General features: G+C 49.5%; 1 protein-coding gene across 2 annotated transcripts; it reads right to left on the bottom strand.

The window, feature by feature from the left end:
* Nucleotides 1-17,960: 17,960 nt before the first annotated feature.
* LOC100272659 (uncharacterized) lies at nt 17,961-19,867 on the bottom strand. Of its 2 annotated transcripts, XM_008650224.4 has the most exons (3): nt 19,401-19,867; nt 18,877-19,317; nt 17,961-18,796 (listed from the first exon to the last, which is right to left on the bottom strand). In XM_008650224.4, exons 1-3 carry the CDS (start codon nt 19,632-19,634, stop codon nt 18,260-18,262), a joined length of 1,212 nt encoding a protein of 403 aa, XP_008648446.1. In that variant the 5' UTR covers nt 19,635-19,867; the 3' UTR covers nt 17,961-18,259. The 2 variants fall into 2 exon arrangements, with proteins under 2 accessions (XP_008648446.1, NP_001140589.1); NM_001147117.1 differs by having other exon boundaries at nt 18,017-18,796; nt 18,877-19,661.
* Between the last annotated feature and the right edge of the window lie 462 nt (nt 19,868-20,329).

The following is a 20,329-nucleotide window of genomic DNA, read 5'->3' as shown; positions in this document are numbered from 1 at the left end:
AAACAAGCTTCATAACCCCTAGTGTGACCTACTGCAACCTTCGGATGCCCGAGGGGCTCAAGAATGCTGGAGGAAGCTTCAGCAGGATGACTGCTAAAGTCCTTTGCTCTTAGATTGGCAGAAATGTCCTAAATATGTCGATGATATCATAGTAAAAAGTACCAAGAAGAAAATCACATTGTTGATCTACAAGAAACATTTGCCAATTTTAGAAAGACAGGCCTCAAGCTCAACCCAGAAAATGTGTTTTCGGAGTGAAGAAGGGGAAATTTATTGGGTGTCTCATGTCAACAAAAGAAATTGAGGCTAACCCAAACAAGATAGAAGATATACTTCGGATGGAGCCACTGAAGTCAAGAAAATGTACCCAAAGGCTGATAGGAAGGTTGGCCTCATTGAACAGATTTATTTCAAGATCGGAAGAAAGGAACTTCCCATTCTTTGAAGTATTGAAATAAGTCGAAGTCTGCCAGTGGGGACCAACTCAGCAAAAGGCTTTCGAAGAGCTGAAGCAATATTTAATAGAACTTACAACATTAACCCCACCTTCGTCAGGAGCCCCATTGTTGTTGTATGTAGCTGCTTCTCACGCTACAGTTAGTGCATCGTTGGTGCAAGAAAAGCAAGATGGCCAAGCAAAGAAGCAAGTGTCAGTGTACTTCGTCTCTAAACTACTTAGTCCATCAAAGAAAAATTACACAGAGTTGGAGAAGGTACTATATGTTGTATTGATGGCCTCTAGAAAGCTTCAGCATTAAATCCAGTCATACCATATCATAGTACCTTCTTCCCAGCCTCTCAAGGATATAATAAGGAACAGAGAAGCCACGGGAAGAGTTGGAAAATGGGCTGCAGAGCTAAATGAATTCACCATAGATTATGTTCATAGGTCTTCAATCCAATCTCAGGCATAAGCAGACTTTATTGCTTATTGGACGCCATGGGCTCAGAACAAAGAAAGAACAAAAGATAACGAAGCTTGGACAATGTTTTGTGATGGGTCTTGGGGAACCTTTGGCGTAGGAGCTACTGCCATTCTAATTTCACCATCTAAGATTAGAACATGCTATGCAGCCAGGCTGGAGTTCAACTGCCCAAATAACACTATAGAGTACGAAACCCTTCTCTTGGGGCTTCAAAAACTTAAGGCAATGGGAATAAGAAGGGCAACTCTAAAATCTGATTCACAATTTATCACAGGCCACATCGACAAAAGCAGCAAAACAAGAGATCCGAAGCTTGAGAAATATCTTGATACAGTTCGAAGAATGGAAGCCTCTTTCGATGGTTTCTCTATAAAGAATATCCCAAGAGGAGAAAATGAACATGCAGACCTATTAGCTAAGTTAGCGGCACAGGGGCTCCCATTACCTTCGGAAGTATTTTTTGAAACAATAAAAGCACCTTCAGTCGAGCTCATGGAGCGAGCATTGCTTACAATCTCACCAGTGCATAGTGAAGATTGGAGGACTGAGATTGTATCCTTCCTACAAGGCAATTATCCTTCGGACGATGAAGCTTATATCAAAAGAATGGAAGCTAGGACAAGGCCTTATATAATCATAGAAGGAGAATTGTATAAACAAGGAATTTGCTCTCTATTGCCGAAGTGTTTGTCTAGAACTGAAGGTCAGGAGCTAATGAAGGAAATACATGCAGGGCTATGTGAAGCTCATATTGGGTCCAAGCCTTTACATGGAAAAGTTTCCAGACAAGGATTTTATTGGCTGAAGGCAGCTTCGGATGCAGCGGATTTAGTTAAAAATGTGAAAGCCGTCAAAAGTGTACCAGAGATCAAAAACAACCTTTGTCTTTAACTCAGCTAATTAATCCAGCGCACCTATCCATTGCAAAGGTGGGGTCTAGATTTATTAGGCACACTTCCACCAACGCAAGGAAATTTAAAATACGTTGTAGTAGCGGTGGAATACTTTTCAAAGTGGATTGAAGCTAAACCTCTAGCTACAATCATTTTGGCCATGGTTCAAAAGTTTTTCTGGCAGAACATTGTTTGTTGTTTGGTGTGCCGAAGGCAATTATAGTTAATAACGGAACTCAATTTGATGCCGAAACGTTCAAAGCTTTTTGTGACCAAATCGGTACAATAATACATTTTGCATCAGTGAGACATCCATAATCAAATGGACTGGTAGAACAAGCTAATGGAATCATAATAACAGGAATAATGAAGTCAATCTTCAATCAGCCAAAAGGAAAGTGGCCAGACGAGTTAATAAAAGTGGTATGGAACCACAACATTAATGTCTCAAGGTCAACAGGATTTACACCATTCAAACTTTTATTCGGTGATGAAGCAATTGTTGGGGCGAAGGCGAACACGCTACCCTTCGTTCCACTCCTGCGTATCCTTCGTTGCTCAAACGAAGGCTGCATCCACAACACGCCAGAACAAGCCGAGGGCACGACCCGGACAGAGACCGGTGCGATCCCCTTCGCTCTGGTGTCGCAGACGAAGGCCCTGCTTGGTGTCGACGGGCTTTCCGCGTCCACACCGCCGGGGAAGGCCCATATGTGATTCAGCCCATGATGATGGGCCCTGCGAGTTCAGGTCTGATTAGGCCGTGTCTGTAATAGGGTTTACTTTAATGATTGTTTGTAACCTCCCCTCATGGGAATATTCTGGGGATAAGCCGGGTACTCGAGGGTATAAACGTCTTTGACAATGAAGGCGGCCCCTCGAGTACCTATAAATACCCCCGTACAGTGCCCTCACATGGGAGATTAACGAAGCTTTTGCCATCCCTCGACAAACTTTGCAAACACTCTTCCCACTTTCCCGTTGGATCAACTGGCTCAGGAGAGCAAGTTCCAACATTTGGCGCCCACCATTCGTGCTACGAAAAACAACCCGCGATGGCCCCCAAGCGAGATAGTTCGAAGGCAGCCCCATCCATCGACGAAGCGGCGAAGGCAGCGCTACTAGCGGAGAAAAAGGCAAGGCCCTTGTGGACAACACCCCCCAAGAGGCCGTCGAAGATGAAGCTATTAGCAAAAGACAGCGCCAAGACTATCCTACCCCCGAAGGCACCCTACGCACCTGCAGCTCCAGAGGCATACCGCAAGAACCACCACCAGGCTTCGCTCCACCAGAGGGCAAAGACGCAATAGAAGACGGAGAAGTCATCGGTATCACAGCCAAAGACCAGCTAAAGCTGCAGGCCCTGCGCATCAAGAACCACAACCTCCAAAATCAGAAAGAAATCCTCGAGGCCAAGCGCCAACGTGTCACCATGCAAGCCAAGGTGCGTCAGATGATACAAGATGAGGAGCAGAGAGCTCGGGAGCTAGAGAAAGAGATCGCGCTCATGCAGGGCGAGGGCCAGTATATTCTGCAGCATGGACCGCTTGCACCGCTAGCACCCCTCCAGCAGCGCGTCCAAGCCGGAGACCCATTCATACCAGAGCATGGCCCCTTCATTCCACCCGCCGCAGCTTTCCAAGGGATCAACTACCTTGATGAGCGAAGCCCCTTGGCTCCACAACTCCAAGCATCGCCTTGGCCCGCCAACTTCAGGGCTGGCACCTACCCCAAATACAACGGCAGTATCGACTCGGCATAATACATCATGAGCTACCAGGTTGTCATCGCATTGTCCAGAGGGGACGACGCCACAATGGCCAAATCCTTCATCATCGCGCTCGAAGGCCCGACCTTGACTTGGTACACCAGGTTACCGCCACTGTCCATTGACTCCTGGAAAGGACTCCGTGACAAGTTCCTGCTCAACTTTCAAGGGTACCGACCTGATACCGATGCCCTGGCCGAGTTATCCCTCTGCAAGCAGCACGAGAAGGAAACCCTACGCGAGTACTACAGAAAATTCCTGACGCTCAAGTCGCAACTGCCATCAGTTGACGACCACTCGCGATCCATTACGCCATCAGCGGTCTTCGGGCTAGCGTCCTGTACAGTCATTGCATCAGGGACCCACCCAAAAATCTATAGGAGCTATATCAACTATTTGAGAAGTATGCCAGGTCCGAAGAGTTGCATCAACGCAAGGTTGAATCTCAGAGGAAGCCTAAGGACCCTCCGTAGTCCAGCAGAACCTGGACCAGGCCATCACAGCCAGACTCCGGACAGGACAGTCGTAGTCACCAACAGGTGCACAACATAGCCAATCAGCACCCAGCCGGAGAGACTGCTCGTCGTCAGGAATACCCCCCCTAAGGTCGCGGCAACGACAACAGAGGGAGAGGTCGGGGACGGACGCAGCAGCCGCGCAGATTCTACTGTCTGTTTCATGGCGAGGACTCCGCGCACCCAACAAGGGATTGTCTAGAAACAAAGGCCACCAGGGACAGAATGTCTAGAGCACAACCAACCGACAACCAGAGGGTCATCGTGCACACATACCACCACCAGCAACCCTACCACAATGAGCAAATCCAGCATCCATCCAACCATGTGTACCAGCACCGTCAAGAAGTGCAGGTTCTACCACCACCGCCTCTGCATCACCCTAATCCATCACACCATAACCACCCCCACAAGCACCCAAGCAAGAAGACTTCGCCTAACCACCATATCGTGGAGTCATCCACATGATCACCAGAGGGTCCAGCGTGGACTTCAAAACAAAGCGGCAGAAAAGGGACCACTACCGAAGTGTGAACCACGTTGCTCTCATTGGCCCAGTAGTGCAAACAAGGTGGTCTCATGTACCACTCACCTTCAACGCCAGAGACGTTGATTTGCGCAGCGCTCCTCACGCAGACGCCATGGTGATCAACTGCAGTGTAGCAAGCTGGGACCTACACAAAGTCCTGGTCGACAACGGCAGTCAAGCTAATATCATCTTCTTGCACGCTTTCGATCGCATGGGCATAAGCCACAGCTTACTCAAACCCTTGGACAACCCCCTATACGACTTCGGCGGCAAGGGCACCTTCCCCATCGGCAAGATAGAGCTACCCCTATCATTTGGTGTTGCACTCAATGCACGAAGTGAGAAGGTCACTTTCGATATTATCGACATGGTCTACCCATACAACACCATAATGGGTCGGGGCTCCATCAACAAGTTTGAGGCGGCCATTCACGAACTCTACCTCTGCATGAAAATCCTAGGTCCGCAAGGCGTGATCACAGTTTATGGAAACCAGCAGACAACGTGCAACATTGAGAGCGACTTCATTCCAGGGCAACGGAACGTACACTGCCTCACGGCACAACGCGAAGGTTTTGAAGGGACCCGCCAAATTGCAGACGAAAAAGTCAAAGTGCAGCTCCAAAGCAACGACGGAACGAAGGCGGTACCCCTCGACCCGGCAACGCCTAAACAAACGGTCGTAATAAGTGAAGACCTGACCTCGTGAGACGAGGAAAAACTCATCTCTTGTCTCTCTCGAAACAAGGACGTCTTCGCTTGGTCCGCCCTCGATTTGGTCGGGGTCAGCCGCACCATCATCGAGCACGGCCTGGGCATCGACCCTTCGGTGCGCCCAAAAAAGCAACGACTGCGCAAAATGTCCGATGAGAAGAATGAAGCCACCAAGGCCGAGGTGCACGACCTATTGGAAGCCAAATTCATCGAGCCAATCGCTTATCCTACATAGATCGCCAACGTGGTCATGGTGCAAAAGAAGAGCGGCAAGTGGCGCGTATGCATAGACTTCACAAGCCTCAATAAGGCTTGTCCCAAGGATAACTTCCCCCTGCCACGGATCGACAAAATAGTCGATAGTGCAGCAGGCTGCGAAGTCATGTCCCTCCTCGACTGCTTTTCCGGTTACCACCAAATTTACATCAAAGAGGAGGACAAGGCCAGCACAAGCTTTATCACACCCTTCGGCACGTACTGCTTCGTTTGAATGCCAGAAGGACTCAAAAACGTCGGGTCAACCTTTTCTCGCCATACCAAGAGGGTTCTCAAAAGTCAAGTAGGCCGCAACATTTTCACCTACGTAGATGACATTGTCGTTGCAAGCAAAAACAAAGAGGATCACCTGGCCGACCTTGCAGAAACATTCGCCAATATGCGCGATGCATGACTTCGGCTCAACCCTGAGAAGTGTGTCTTCAGAGTTCGCCAGGGGAAGATACTTGGTTACCTGGTGTCACATCGAGGGATCGAGGCCAACCCAACTAAGATCCAAGTGATCATCAACATCGCACCCCCGCAGTCCACCAGGGATGTCCAACGACTGACAGGCAGATTGGCCGCCCTGAACAGATTCATCTCCAAATCCGTAGAGCGTAATCTACCTTTCCTCAAGACATTGTGTGGTGCAAAAGACTTCGCATGGGGACCAGAGCAGGTGATGGCCTTCAAGTCGCTCAAACAACACCTGTCCGACTTAGCAACCCTCACAAGCCATGATCCTTCGTTGCCTCTTCTTCTATACATTGTGGCCTCACCATGTGCAGTCAGCGCAGCGTTAGTCCAAGAGCAGGACAGAGAGGGCACAAGTCGGCAGTGCCCAGTGTACTATGTCTCCGAAGTCCTCACGGCTTCTAAGTGCAACATGACTAAACTAGAATAAAATTCATATGCAGTCATCATGGCATCGCGCAAACTGCGCCACTACTTCGAGGCATTCAAAGTACGGGTCCCTTCGAACAGGGGTCTGGGAGAATTGTTTAGGAACCCGGAGGAATCCATCTGAATCGCCAAATGGGCAGCCGAACTCTCCGGGTACCACATCACCTTCGAACCCAGAACAGCGATCAAATCACAAGTCCTGGTAGACTTCATCGTTGACTGGACAGGACCAACATGGCAACAAGAAGAGTCCCTAGAGAAAGTTTGGACCATCCACTGTGATGGCGCGTGGTGCCATGCGGGGGCAGGCGTTGTGGCGATCATAACATCACCCGTTGGCGTCAAGTACAGATACGCAGCATGCCTCAGCTTCGCCTTGGAGTCCGACAGATGCACTAACAATATAGCAGAGTTCGAAGCCGTCATCCTGGGACTTCGCAAATTACGAGCACTCGGTGTCACCACATGCATAATCAGGACAGACTCCAAAGTAATTGCCGGCCAGGTTGAGAAGGAGTACTTAGCAAAAGACCCTGCGCTCATGCAGTATCTCACAGCTATACGCAGCCTCGAGAGACAATTAAAGGGTTTCACCCTGCAGCATGTCGACCGCAACAAGAACGAAGAGACCGACGCGTTGGCCAAAGCAGCGGCCAAGTGTGAGGCCTTGCCCTCCGACGTGTTCTACCACGTCATCGGCACGCCAGCTGTCCGCAACCCCAAAGGTCTGCAAATAACTCAGGACACCGAAGGCCACCGCATCGTCAACCTCATCATGGCCGAAGACTGGCGGGCCCCAATAACACTGTACCTGCAAGGCCAATACCATCCAACCGATCGCAATGAGGCCAAACGACTAAAGCACAGAAGCAGGGACTTCGCATTAGTCGAGGGTCAGCTGTACAAAAAGGGGATCAGCCAGCCCATGCTAAAGTGTATAACTAAAACCGAAGGCATAGAAATCCTTCACGAAGTCCACAGCGGAACTTGCGGCTCCCACTCAGGACCCAGGGCCCTCGCTGCCAAGGTGATTCGTTAGGGATTTTACTGGCCCGCAATAATTTGCACTGCCAATCAAGTCACAAGGTCGTGCGAAGCATGCCAAAAGTTCTCCCCTCGCTCAAGCAGCCCTTCGCAATTCACCAAGCTCATCGCCCATACATGGCCACTTCAACGTTGGGGGCTGGACATCATTGGACCACTGCCTACAGCTCAAGGGAACCTCAAGTTCACCTTCGTCAGCGTTGAATATTTCACAAAGTGGATTGAGGCCAGGGCAGTATCCACAATAACATCGAAGATCGCCCAAAAATTCTTCTAGCAAAACATTGTCTGCCGCTTCGGAGTCCCGTCTGAACTCACAGTCGACAATGGCAAACAGTTCGACAGCCAAGACTTCAGGGATTTCTGTTTTTCCATCGGCACCATGCCTGTCTTCGCCTCTGTGTACCACCCACAATCCAACGGTGTTGTTGAGCGTGCCAATGGCAAGATTTTTAGTGCCATCAAGAAAAGGCTTCTTGACGACAAAAAGGGCAAATGGGCTGACCAATTACCTGAAGTTGTATGGGCCCTGAACACGACAGAGTGCCAGGCAACCGAGTTCACACGCTTCCACCTATTGTATGGATCTGAGGCCATGACGCCGCAAGAGTTAAAGCATGGGTCCCCCTGAACAAACAAATCAGCCGTCCCCGATGTCGACGAACCAACTTCCAAAGATCTCATCGACGGAGACTGCGTCCTCGCCCTGCAGGCCCTCGACAAATATCAGGTTCAAACCAAGGCCTGGCCCGACAACACAATCATCCCAAGAGAATTCAGCAAAGGGGACCTCGTACTCGTAAGAACCACTCGGACAGAGCCACGGGGCAAACTAGAGCCAAAGTGGGAAGGTCCATTCATAGTCAAGATGAAGGCATCCCCCAGTGCTTACAGGTTGGCAACATCATCCAGCGAGGACTTAGAACATTCCTGGAACATCGATAATATCCAGAAATTTTTTGTTTAAGTCCCAGGGCCTACGCACCTTTGTAATTCTACAAACAATGTTGTTCAGGCCCGCACTCTTTTCCTCCCGGGGGTGAGGTTTTTAACGAGGCGGGGCCATGTAATATACCAGTGAAAATCCCCCACAAAAAATTTCAAGTATCACCATGTCGAAAAAGACCGCTCCGATGGCCTTCGGCATTCGGCCGATTCGAAGTCACCGCGACAGGTAGCGTAGACTACCCTCACGTGCGACAAAATCCACGCAAAAGACGCCTAAGGGTGCAGCTGGACAAGCACAACAAGTGCACGACACGAAGTCTTTACCAAAAGACAACTCCGCGCAAAAGTCGCCTAACGGTGCAGCCGGACAAGCACAACAAGTGCAGGATACGAAGTCTTTACTAAAAGACAACTCCACGCAAAAGTTGCCTAAGGGTGCAGCCGGACTAGCACAACAAGTGCACGATACGAAGTCTTTACCAAAAGACAAATCCGTGCAAAAGTCATCTAAGGGTGCAGCCGGATAGTCAGAACACACGAATTCCCCATCTCATTCAACAACATCGCACTGGCAAGTGAAGGGTAACTGGCCACATTACACAAACAATAAACAATAGTCACAGATTACATACACACAGCGAGGGGCCACCAACCCCATCGCACAAATAAATACAATTGCACTTTTTCCCCTCCCTCTTTATTGCGAGCCGGGGGAGGGCGGTGTTTTCACTCACTACTGCAAGACAAGATCGAGGGCACCAAACATACTACATCGGCTCAACCTTTGGGATAATGCCCGCCTCCCGATAATTAAACAACATCATTTTCAATTCCTCACCCTCAAAAAGATTCCGCAGATCCCCCTCACCAATACTCGTCCCAAACGACGAGGACAGCAGATCTTGTTGGCCACCCTGATCTACCTGAAGGCGGGTTCGCTCCATCCCCATCCGACGCCGCCTAACACTTCGCGACATCTCGCCAACGCTATGCTTCGACACCACTTTTCGTCGCCGGCGCTCGATCCTTGCGCCAGCCGGGGGATCAGACGCTTCGCCCACCTCCAGCCGCGACCACATCTAACGTAGCAAAATAATCCAAATCTTCATCCGAAGACTCTTCAGTCCAGGAAAACAGGCTCCCAAACTCACCATCAGATGAAAAAGACCTAGATTCAGAACCAGACAAACTATCATTAGCAGGCACGGCGTTTGCGACCGCCACAAAATTAGTATCGTCGGTAGGGGTTGCTTGCGTAGGCCCAGACGTCGGAACCTGCGCAGCAACCGATTTTCAGTATCACACAAAACAGGCCCTAAACACAACACCCCTAACACGACCCCGCCACCTGCGAAGGACAGTCGGCACCGCAGGGTCTTCAGTAGCTGTCGCAGCCACTGATGGAGCGTCTTCGCCATGAAGGACGGTCTCCGCCACAGGATCCTCGCGAGGGCCGGCCGGCGGCGCCGGTTGTTCCCCAGCCTCCGTCCTCACATCTTCTGCCCGGGTCACTGAGCTCTCCAGGTCTCCGAAGTCGTCGACTTCTTCATCATTCGCCATCTACAGAAACATTACCCAGGCACATACACATGTCACGCACCTGCTCAAGCGCCAGGTCCGACCTCTCCCGAACAGTATCGCGGCCGTGCGAGTCCCACATCCTGTCGTAAAGCGCCCCAGCAGACCGCTTTAACACCTCGTCTTCAACCTGTAAGATCCCACAGTCAAAGTCCTCACTGGACCGGTCAAACACTTTGAAATGCCTGCACCCCTCGCGGGACAAGGCATTTGCAGCGCCTTCACAGGTGATGAGCGAGGCAAAGGACATGAGACCCGTCACGATAGCTGGGAGGATCTCCAGTTCCTCCTGTAGCCACATGAGGAAGCGGAAGCCCACCTCCTTGCTAGACGAGTCAAAAGGGGTGGTACGCACACCAAGTTCGTGGTTCGCGTCCACGAGCAATTTATGTGCTCGGTCGACGCCTGTGCGAGTGGAAGCATCCGCCCTGTCTAGATAGCCACGAAGACTCCTGTGCCCCGACTCCACGTCGGTAGCCTGCTGGAGAGCGAGGTTGGCCTCGGCACGAGCAGCCTAGGTCTCCGCGTGGGCCCTATCACGGACAGCCTGGGCCTCCACACGGGCACTCTCCGCGTTCTCCTTTTCCGTGGCAAGCTGGCGGCTAAGGTCCTCCTTCTCAGCCTCCGCCGCCGACAGCTTCTCAAGTAGGTTGCGGCTTTTGTTCTCCGCTGCTGATTTATCTCGCACCACCTCGGTATGCTGCATTCGGAGGCGCTCAATCCTCCCATCAAGTCACCGCCTCTCGGCAGCAAACTCTGAGGTCAGTGCCCCCGACGCAATACGCTCAGCGAAGGCGGTAACCTGGCACAAAGGACTATCAGATTCGAAGTCACAATATACAAAAACATTCCCAGAGGAAGAGATTACTCACGTGATTCAGCTGCTGCACACCTGAGCCAGCAAATCCTTCGCGACGGCGGCCGAGGCAATCTCTCCACTGGCACAAAACCTGGCCCAAGGATCCTGCATAGGGCCCTTCACACCCACAGCCACAGCCACAGCGCTAGCCGCCGCCGGTGCCGGGACAACAGCCAGCTGCCCAGTCTCCGCTTCTACACCACGGTCAACTAAGACTTCGTCCAAAAAATAACAGAATACTCGCCGACAGGTCCCCGCCCTGTGTGGGCGTCAAATATAGCGACCCCGCCCATCGTGTAGTCTCCCACAGAAATATCCAGGGAGACTTCGGCGCCGCCCACCGCCTCCTCGGTAGTGTGTGTTGGCGACGCACGCCTTCGCTCTTGCATGGGCAAGGCAGGCAGCAGCGCGCTGGGTCCCAGCGCGACAGGCGGAGGCATGCTGGCCCCGGGAGCTGCAGTCTTCGCGCTCGCCCGCGTCATTTTGACCTCACGCCGCTGGTCACCAACCCTTGTGAAGGCCCGACGCTTCCGCGGCACGTCTTGGCGATCCTTCTCCATCAGTGCCGTCACAACAGTAGCAACATTCCGTCCGTAAGGAAATATTTTCATCTCACGAGCTTATCGATATGTAAACATGTCCTCGCCAGCCGCCCGGGGAATCGGAACATTTCTAGACCAGCGACCTCCGGTGACTTTCAGCATTCGCGAAGAAGACTCCCGGAGCTCGGGTGAAGACATCCTCTCCCTAGGAACTGCGCAGGTCTCCAATAATTCCATAGCAAAACGTTCGGAAGCCCCCAACCCTTCGGCCGTTGTACCTAATTTCCTCTTCTTGGCGGCCGCGCTCAGCGCTGTTCCCCGCAATGGGCCTTCGTCAACCGTCGCCACCGCCTTTTTCCCCCGGCGGGCAGCAGCATCGGCGTCGTCATCCCCAGGGTAGCCGGCATACGGCAAACAGTTCAACTCAAAGACGCGGTTCAACCGAACGTTCGAACCGTGGATATCCCAACTCCTTAAGGTCTCTGTCTTCGGAACATACTTCCCCACAATCTTCACGGCCTCTGCCTCCACTTCACGAACAAATGCGGCCGAGTTCCGACCACGCAGATCCACAGTGAAGGCAGGACTTCGCACCAACCGTTCGCCTAGTGTCGGCATCCGCCGAGAGCACACTTCGCCCAGCACCCATTCATGCGCCAAGGGCCACACCCCATACCCGATGAATTCTTTAACCAAATCACGCCCGCTACTCAAGCAGGCAGCATACCGAAGGGCCCCTCGTCCTCGTCATCTTCTGCCACCTCGAATTGAGGGAACGCCACATAACAATGTGAGCAAAGAATGGCCGAAGGCAGGCCAGGCAGGTCTTCGACATCACCAGGAGAAACATAGAACCAATAATCCCACCAGTTGCCCCACTTGTTCCTGGCACAAGGGACTATCTCCATGACCTCCGCCGAAGTCTTTCCAGTCCTCGGCGTGAAGGTGCACAACCCAAATTGAGCAATCTTACTTCCTATCTTCCTCTTCTGCCAATGCAGGCAATAATTCTTGGCGAAGACCTCCACAGACGGCTGCCCGCCGTAAGAAGTAACCGCCCACACATACTTCGCCAGCACAACCACGGCGTTAGGCGTCAACTGGTGAACCTGCACTTCGAACCTTTGCAACACCTCTGCCACGAAGCGATGTGCCGGGAGGCGAATGCCGGTGACGAAAAAAGACTCGAAAACAACCAACTCGCCTTCAGGCTCGGGGATCTCCTCTGCACCCGGCACTCGCCAGACGCCATCGCCAAAGTACCCAAGCCGCTGCATCTCCAGCACGCGGACCGAGGAAATTCTTGAGGTGCCAAACTCTACGGTATGGTCGGGCTGCAACTCCATCACCGCCAAATCGCTCAACGTATCCTCGGACGATGGTGCAGCCGACAATGCACTTGCAGCAGACGAAGAAGAACGCATCGGAACATACCATCGGCGGTGGAACGTAGTTTGCTTGATGCGGGCCAGAGTTCCGAAGCGGGAGAGCAAGGAGGGCAAGCGAGCAGTTCAGGAAAGCTAGGGTTTCTACAGCGCGAGCGGAAGACGGGACCAGGCCGGCCACGGTCGCCTTTTTATAGGCAGAAAGCGACGCCTCTCGCAACCCACAGTCCACCAGTAACACGTCCATCAACGGTCACATTTCAAAAACCCCCGCGGGACCACTTCGAGCGAGGGCAGCATCTTCACCATCTATCGGAGTCTTTGGCACCAGCTGACTTAGTAGAACTGGTCCCTCGGAGGGCAAATGTTGGGGTGAAGACAAACACGCTACCCTTTGCTCCACGCCTGCGTCTCCTTCATTGCTCAAACGAAGGCTGCATCCACAACAGGCCAGAACAAGCCGAGGGCATGACCTGGACGGAGACCGGTGCGACCCCCTTCGCTCTGGTGTCGCAGACGAAGGCCCCACTTGGTGTCGATGGGCTTTCCGCGTCCACACCACCGGGGAAGGCCCATATGTGATTCAGCCCATGATGATGGGCCCCGCGAGTTCAGGTCTGATTAGGTTGTGTCTATAATAGGGTTTACTTTAATGACTTTTTGTAACCTCCCCTCGTGGGAATATTCTGGGGATAAGTCGGGTACTTGAGGGTATAAACGTATTTGACAGGGAAGGTGGCCCCTCGAGTACCTATAAATACCCCCATACAGTGCCCTCATAGGGGAGATTAACGAAGCTTTTGCCATCCCTCGACAAACTTTGCAAACACTCTTCCCACTTTCCCGTTGGATCAACTTGCCCAGGAGAGCAAGTTCCAACATCAATAACACTGGAAGAAGCAAGAATGGGTTCAACAAGGAACCTAGCTTCAGCAGAAGACGAGGAGGATTGTAAAATAACAAAAGACACCATAGAAGGGACCAAACTTTAGGAAATGGATCACATCAATAAGTATCAAGCTGAAATAGTCAAGTGGCGTGATTGGAAGGTAAGACTAAAAACATCAAGCCAGGACACTTGGTACTTCGGAGAGTGGCCAACCCGGATACAGTGGGAAAACTTCAGCTCAAATTGGACGGTCCTTTCTTGGTGGTATCTTCGTCAAGACCTGGGTCATACAGGTTGAAAGACATGGATGACAACGACATTCCAAAATCTTGGAATGCATATGAGCTTTGGAGATATTATGTATAAATTTTTTAATTTTCTTAATTTTTCCTTATGGCACCCTTTTCCTTTCAAAGAGGGGAGAAAGGTTTTTAATGGGGCCATAGGTTGTAATTTTTATCTTTGTGCAGCCTTGTGCAATACAAGGGCCAAATTCCACCACATGTAAAATGTAAGGATCTAGGATTACACCGCCAAGTGTAAAAAAGTATGAAGATGCTCCAAAGTCGTCCCTAAGGTGATGCAGAGCTAGAATACCACCTATGTGAAAGGTGAAGAAGCTCCAAAGTCGTCCCTAAGGGGATGCAGAGCTTAAATGCCACCTAAGAAAAAGGTGAATAAGCTCCAAAGTTCAATCTCATCGGGCTCGTCACTATGTTTTTAACTTTCTCCCTACCTTTGTTATCAGCTTCCATGTAAAACCATTCATTAGTCCAACCAGTCGGCCACTTTGTACGGTATCCATATATATGGGCCTTTGTATCTTTTGTATATGCAAAATTATAGCATCCAAAGTTCTCGTGAAGACCGTACGGTCTTGCCTTCGTCTGGTAATGTAACTCGTGAACCCTGCAGAAACCTTCGAAATTTGCACTCATACCCTAGCTTCGAAGGGCCCATATGTAGACACTAAGCCTAACAATTACATTTGGAGTCGGTTGATGAAGAAATATCTCGAACTTTTTTAGCACCTCAGCAATCATCTCGTAAAATCAGGAATCGAAGCCTAGCGCGGAAGAAGCTTTTGAACACCACAACTTCATCATCCTTCGGCTCTGGAATGATTTCATTGCTAGCAAATCTAATTAAATTGTCATCATTCTTCCCAATGTACCCAAGTTTTTTCATCACGTCCAAATCTTCAACTTTCACAGTAGATTTCCCAAATTCAATATTATTAGGTTTACTCGGGCAAAGGACATTGGCATCTCCTTCAATGTCTTCACCATCAGTCTCACCCTCGACTTCAGAATTACTTTCCAAAGTGCACATTTCTTCCCTCAGCGCCACAATGGTAGAATCCTTCATCACTTCTAAAATCAGAGTTGTCTCAGTCATATCTGCCTCCTAACCCTCGTTTACCAATCTAACAGTTGTGCGAATCCTGGCCATTGCAAGGCGAGTCGAAACTTGATCGAAAACTTGAAAGTACGAAAATACCTTCGGTTGCAATAAAAAATTTGGCAACACAATGACGTAAATGCAACAAATGCTGTAAAAACCTAAAGCCGACCAATCTGTTTATATAGCCATGAAAGCAGTGAATCTAACCATCGTCACACCCAGACCAACTGATCGGTGGACCGAAGGAGCTCATGTTTTTACTCGTTTTCAATAACAAGCTCAGAGAAGGTGTTTTCGGACCTTCGGCATAAAGAGGCCTTCGTACGTTTCACGGACCGAGCTCGTCATGAAAAAACAATCTAGAACTGCGAAGGGGCTACTGTTGGGGGTCTCCCTCTCCCAAAGGTCCTCAAAACATAGTAACTATTCTATTTTGCTGACAAATGTACTACATGACTAAATGTCGAAGGTAAGTATTGAGCAAGGAGTGCGCCAAGGCTTCGGCAAACACTGTGAGCTTGCTTCAAACCAAGCTAATTCTGAAGGTCCTTTGGGGGACAACAAACTAAGTCAAAGGAGTAGAAGGACAACTTTACCCCTGATGTGTACATTAGAATGAATGTATAGGAATCAAGGGTACAATTGTAAATTTACTTCAGCTATGCCCCGAGTCTATAAATAGAGGAACAGTGTCATGTGTTGTTCATCTTTTCCAAGAAAGGAGAAGAGAGAACACTCTCAGCAATTCATCTTCCGTAGCTACCTTCGAACCCTCATTCGTGCAGAGTCGAAGGTATAAATATAATTGTTTATTAAACTATCTGAAGTGAAATTTGAGATGAGTATATAGATAAGATAAAGGACTTATTCTTTACTGCTTGCTCCTTATGTTTTTAGATATATATGTACACTCTTTGTTTGTAAACCCCTTCCTTAATATGATCTTCGGGGAATAGTTAGATGAAGAAATAAGGAATATACTAACTTATGTTAACTTGTTCTTTTTTACATTCCAAAAGATTTTAAAACAAACGTCCACCATTACCTTCGTCCTCGGATTATTATCTCAGATAGATAATGCATCCAAGGATGAAGGCCCTTATCATTTAATATTGTGTTGCCTTATTTTTGATTCCATACAACAATCGAAAACAATAATAAGGCTTTTAAGGTATATAAAAATTCTTAACTTTTAAAAGATGCTAACCAGAACATAAAATGGCCATTAGTATTTTTGAATTTCAATATATTTTATCATAACATGTTCATTCTGTAGCAACACACAGATGTTCAACTAGTGATAAAGTGAAGTGTTGATTATGTTGAAACTTGAATACTTAGAGTGATTTCACGTGTGACTCATGCAATAAATGGAAGTGAAATAGAAGAAACGATGTCATTTTTGGATTTTATATTCCAAACATTTTTAGTATTATAAACCCTATTTTATAGTCCAGACTTATGTTGCGCCTCAGTAAAATTTCATGGATTTCTTAGGCTATTTGTGTATTATTTGTTTTTTCTTCAGAAAATCATCAAAATGCTCACAGCTATCTCAGATAGATAATGCCTCCAAGGATGAAGGCCCTTATAATTTAATATTGTGTTGCCTTATTTTTTATTCCATAGAACAATCGAAAACAAGTGATCAACAATAAGGCTTTTAAGGCATATAAAAATTCTTAACTTTTAAAAGATGCTAACCAGAACATAAAATGGCAATTAGTATTTTTGTATTTCAATATATTTTATCATAACATGTTCATTCTGTAGCAACACACAGATGTTCACCTAGTGATAAAGTGAAGTGTTGATTATGTTGAAACTTGGATATTTAGAATGATTTCACGTGTTACTCATGCAATAAGTGGAAATGAAATAAAAGAAACGATGTAATTTTTTGGATTTTATAGTCCAAACATTTTTAGTATTATAAACCCTATTTTATAGTCTAGACTTATGTTGTGACTCTGTAAAATTTCATGAATTTCTTAGGCTATTTGTTTATTATTTGTTTTTTCTTCAGAAAATCATCAAAATGATCACGGCTATCCAGAGTGATATACGAATTTATTTCCGAAATATGACGGAGATCAGTAATCTCATATTCGAATCTGATATCCGAACTATACTTTATTGATCCTCGTCTTAAATTTAGATATGCTACGGATATTCGTAATTGGCCTCTTTGGATGGTCTACTATACTATATTGATCCTCGTCTTAAATTTAAATATGCTACGGATATTCGTAATTGGCCTCTTTGGATGGTCCAATGCTTGAATAATATACATATTGTTTACACCCCTGCGTCGGCACCCTCGTTCTCGTTTGCTCCATACTAGGGTGCCAGCCTTTGAGATGCCACATGGTGCACGACGTCGTCCTGCAAACAAGCTCACGGATCTAGCGAGGCAGCGATATTGGGTAAGAGTGTATCCAGCATTTCGCTCATATAGTTATTCAAAATATTGTTTTTACACTGTAGACTGCATATAGTCATTAAAAACATTGTTTTACACTATATACTGTATTGTTCGTAAAGTGAGGTTTGAATATGAATATGGAGATAGGTAAAGTGACGAAGATAGCCTAAGATGAGATAGAGTTCTCTTGGAATTCACGCTTTCGTATCACTGTCCCTCACGTCCTCGATCGATCTCTATTGCTCCCCTCAATCACCGGGGCATGGTCAATAGCGGCGGCCGGTTGGGAGCAGGCGAGCAGCATGGTTGGCGCAGCGGGCTAATTGGTAAGGTGGGGATATCAGGATATCTCTATCAGCTTACCTATCCCTACAGCTATATTCAAACTCCACTAACAGTGTAGTTTATAGTGCATACAAGTATAAAACAGTTTTTTAAGTAAACTTTATGTAGACCGCTGGAGACGGGCTGCATGCTACCGCGGCCCGCGGGTGACAGCGCACGCTTTTTTAAAAAAAAATACAGAGACAAATCAATTCATGGACGAGTGGGTGGACGTAGCATGATCGCTCTGTACAGCTAGTGGGTTGGTTCCATTCCATTCCAGCACAAGACAAGAGCTATCCCGGTGTCCATTCTCCTCATCGCATCGCATCGCATATCCATCCACGTGGCCAGCTCAGTGAATGATGGAGCGGCTTCCTGAGGAAGCCATGAGGAGGACCATGGCGACTGTGAACATGAGTAGCATGCTCGCCAGCAGCGTGTACGTGCGCCGCGACGACCGGCGGTACTCGCCGAAGAGGGCGACGGCCCAGAACGTGCTGACCAGCGGCAGCGCCTGCACGGAGTCGGCGGCGGCGTAACCGGCGGCCTGCCCTGCCATGAACGTGAGAGCGTTCCCGAGCCCGCACAGCATCCCGGCCAGCATCGCGAGGCCCCTGCCGTCGCCGTCGAGGACGTAGGCCGCCAGGGTGGAGCTTGGCACGCCGACCATGGGCCGGTAGAGGAGCCACACGTTGAGGGCGGCGCTGACGGCGAGGCATGCGAGGGAGAAGTAGAAGTAGGCCGTGTACACCGCCAGGTGCGGCACGCCGGCGGGGAGCGTGTGCCACTGGTCGTTAGTGGCCAGGTTGAACGCTGGCGCGAAGAGCGCGTAGAAGATGCCCGCGAACACCACGATGCCAAGGCCCAGCAGCGTGTGGGATCCCAGCACCTGGGGATACAGCTGATGAGATTTGGGGAAATCATGCATGAATTTGTAAGTATTTATTATTTGTTGATCCACCTACTTACTTTAATCGACCTCTTCTCCTCCAGACCAACCAGGAACCCTGCCGTTCCTGCATCCGGCTCTGCTTCTTGGGATGGTATCTCTAGCTCTAGGAGGTGTTTGGTGAGATCCTTCTCCTCATCTGCAGCTGCAGCTGCATTGGAAGCGTTATTATTAGCCAGCTTCTCCTGGTTGTCGGCGGCATTGGAAGCGTGGACAAGTGACCCAAGGATGGCCGCAATCAGGAAGCAGCCGACGCCAGGAAAGAGGATCTCCGCCTTGTTCATCCGGCCGTCCAGGAAATAGTTGACCGTTGTCCCTATGACGACCTTGAGGCTAGAGGCCATGACTTCAGTGACGGAGAGCCCGACGAACGCCCAGCCGTACTGCGTGGCCAATGTGCCCAGGCTCAGGGTGACGCCGCCCGCCATGGCAAACAAGACCGAAGCCCAGTTGTTCTTGAACTAATAATAAGATAAGATGTCCTTGCTTGGTTGTTGGTGACGACAGGCCGGGGGCAGGCAGACAGAACTGAAATGAAAACTACCTGAGTGAGCTGCGTCAGGAAGTTGGGCGTGCTGCTGGCGGGGCCGATCTGGCCGAAGGTGAGGGCGATCAGCACGGCCGCCATGAAGTTGGTGGCGGAGAAGTCAAGGAACGTGTGCTGCGGCAGCCGGCCCCGCCGCTCCAGCACCGCCAGGACAACCGGCCAGGTGCCCAGGAGCACCAGCGCCACCGCCATCAGCCCGATGGCGCCGCCAATATCCTTCACCACGTACATCTTTCTTGAGCTCTCTGCAGCAAAACCTCTCTGCTACCGATGGCCCCGGCGCTCAGGCTACTGGAAGGTTCATCGGCAGTGATATGTGATGAGGAGAATCGAGATTGGGAGGGGGAGCTGGCGTGGGCCCGGCCCGAGCCGACCCGGTTGACGAGAAGGTGATTTGTTAGGTCCACCAACATGTGTGGCCTGTGGACACCAATCAATTATTGCCCACGATGCTAATCCTCATCATTTTTCTATATATTCTTGTGAGAGCTGATGCAAATGATTTGTCTGTATTACTATGAGGCATAGCGTCAACAATTTTGCATCAAGCAGGAATGGTTGCAAAACACAATTTGGCGAGCCAACGTCAGATATAGGAGGAATTCTAATTTGTGAGTTAGACTATAATCTATTTTAAATTTATATTATTTATATTTACTAGTTCGGTAACTGTGCGTTACTACTATATATGTCCAAATGGGCGTGCCAGGCTAACCCGGCCCGGGCACGGTCAGGCCCGGCACGAATAGTGCCCGGGCCGGCCCAGCACGCAAACAACAACGGGTCGGGCCGGGCCCGCCCACGGGCCGGACTTAGAGCCCAAGCACGGCACGGGGACCCTCTAAACGGGCCGTGTCGGGCTTCCAACCCGGTGGGCTTAAATGTATCGTGCCGCCCATTAGCCCAGATAATAGTAAAAATCAATT

Source organism: Zea mays, chromosome 6, assembly GCF_902167145.1.
Source record: "Zea mays cultivar B73 chromosome 6, Zm-B73-REFERENCE-NAM-5.0, whole genome shotgun sequence".
NCBI classification, from domain to species: domain Eukaryota; kingdom Viridiplantae; phylum Streptophyta; class Magnoliopsida; order Poales; family Poaceae; genus Zea; species Zea mays.
Note: the sequence above shows the minus strand (reverse complement) of the source record. Positions and strands in the feature narration are given on the sequence as shown.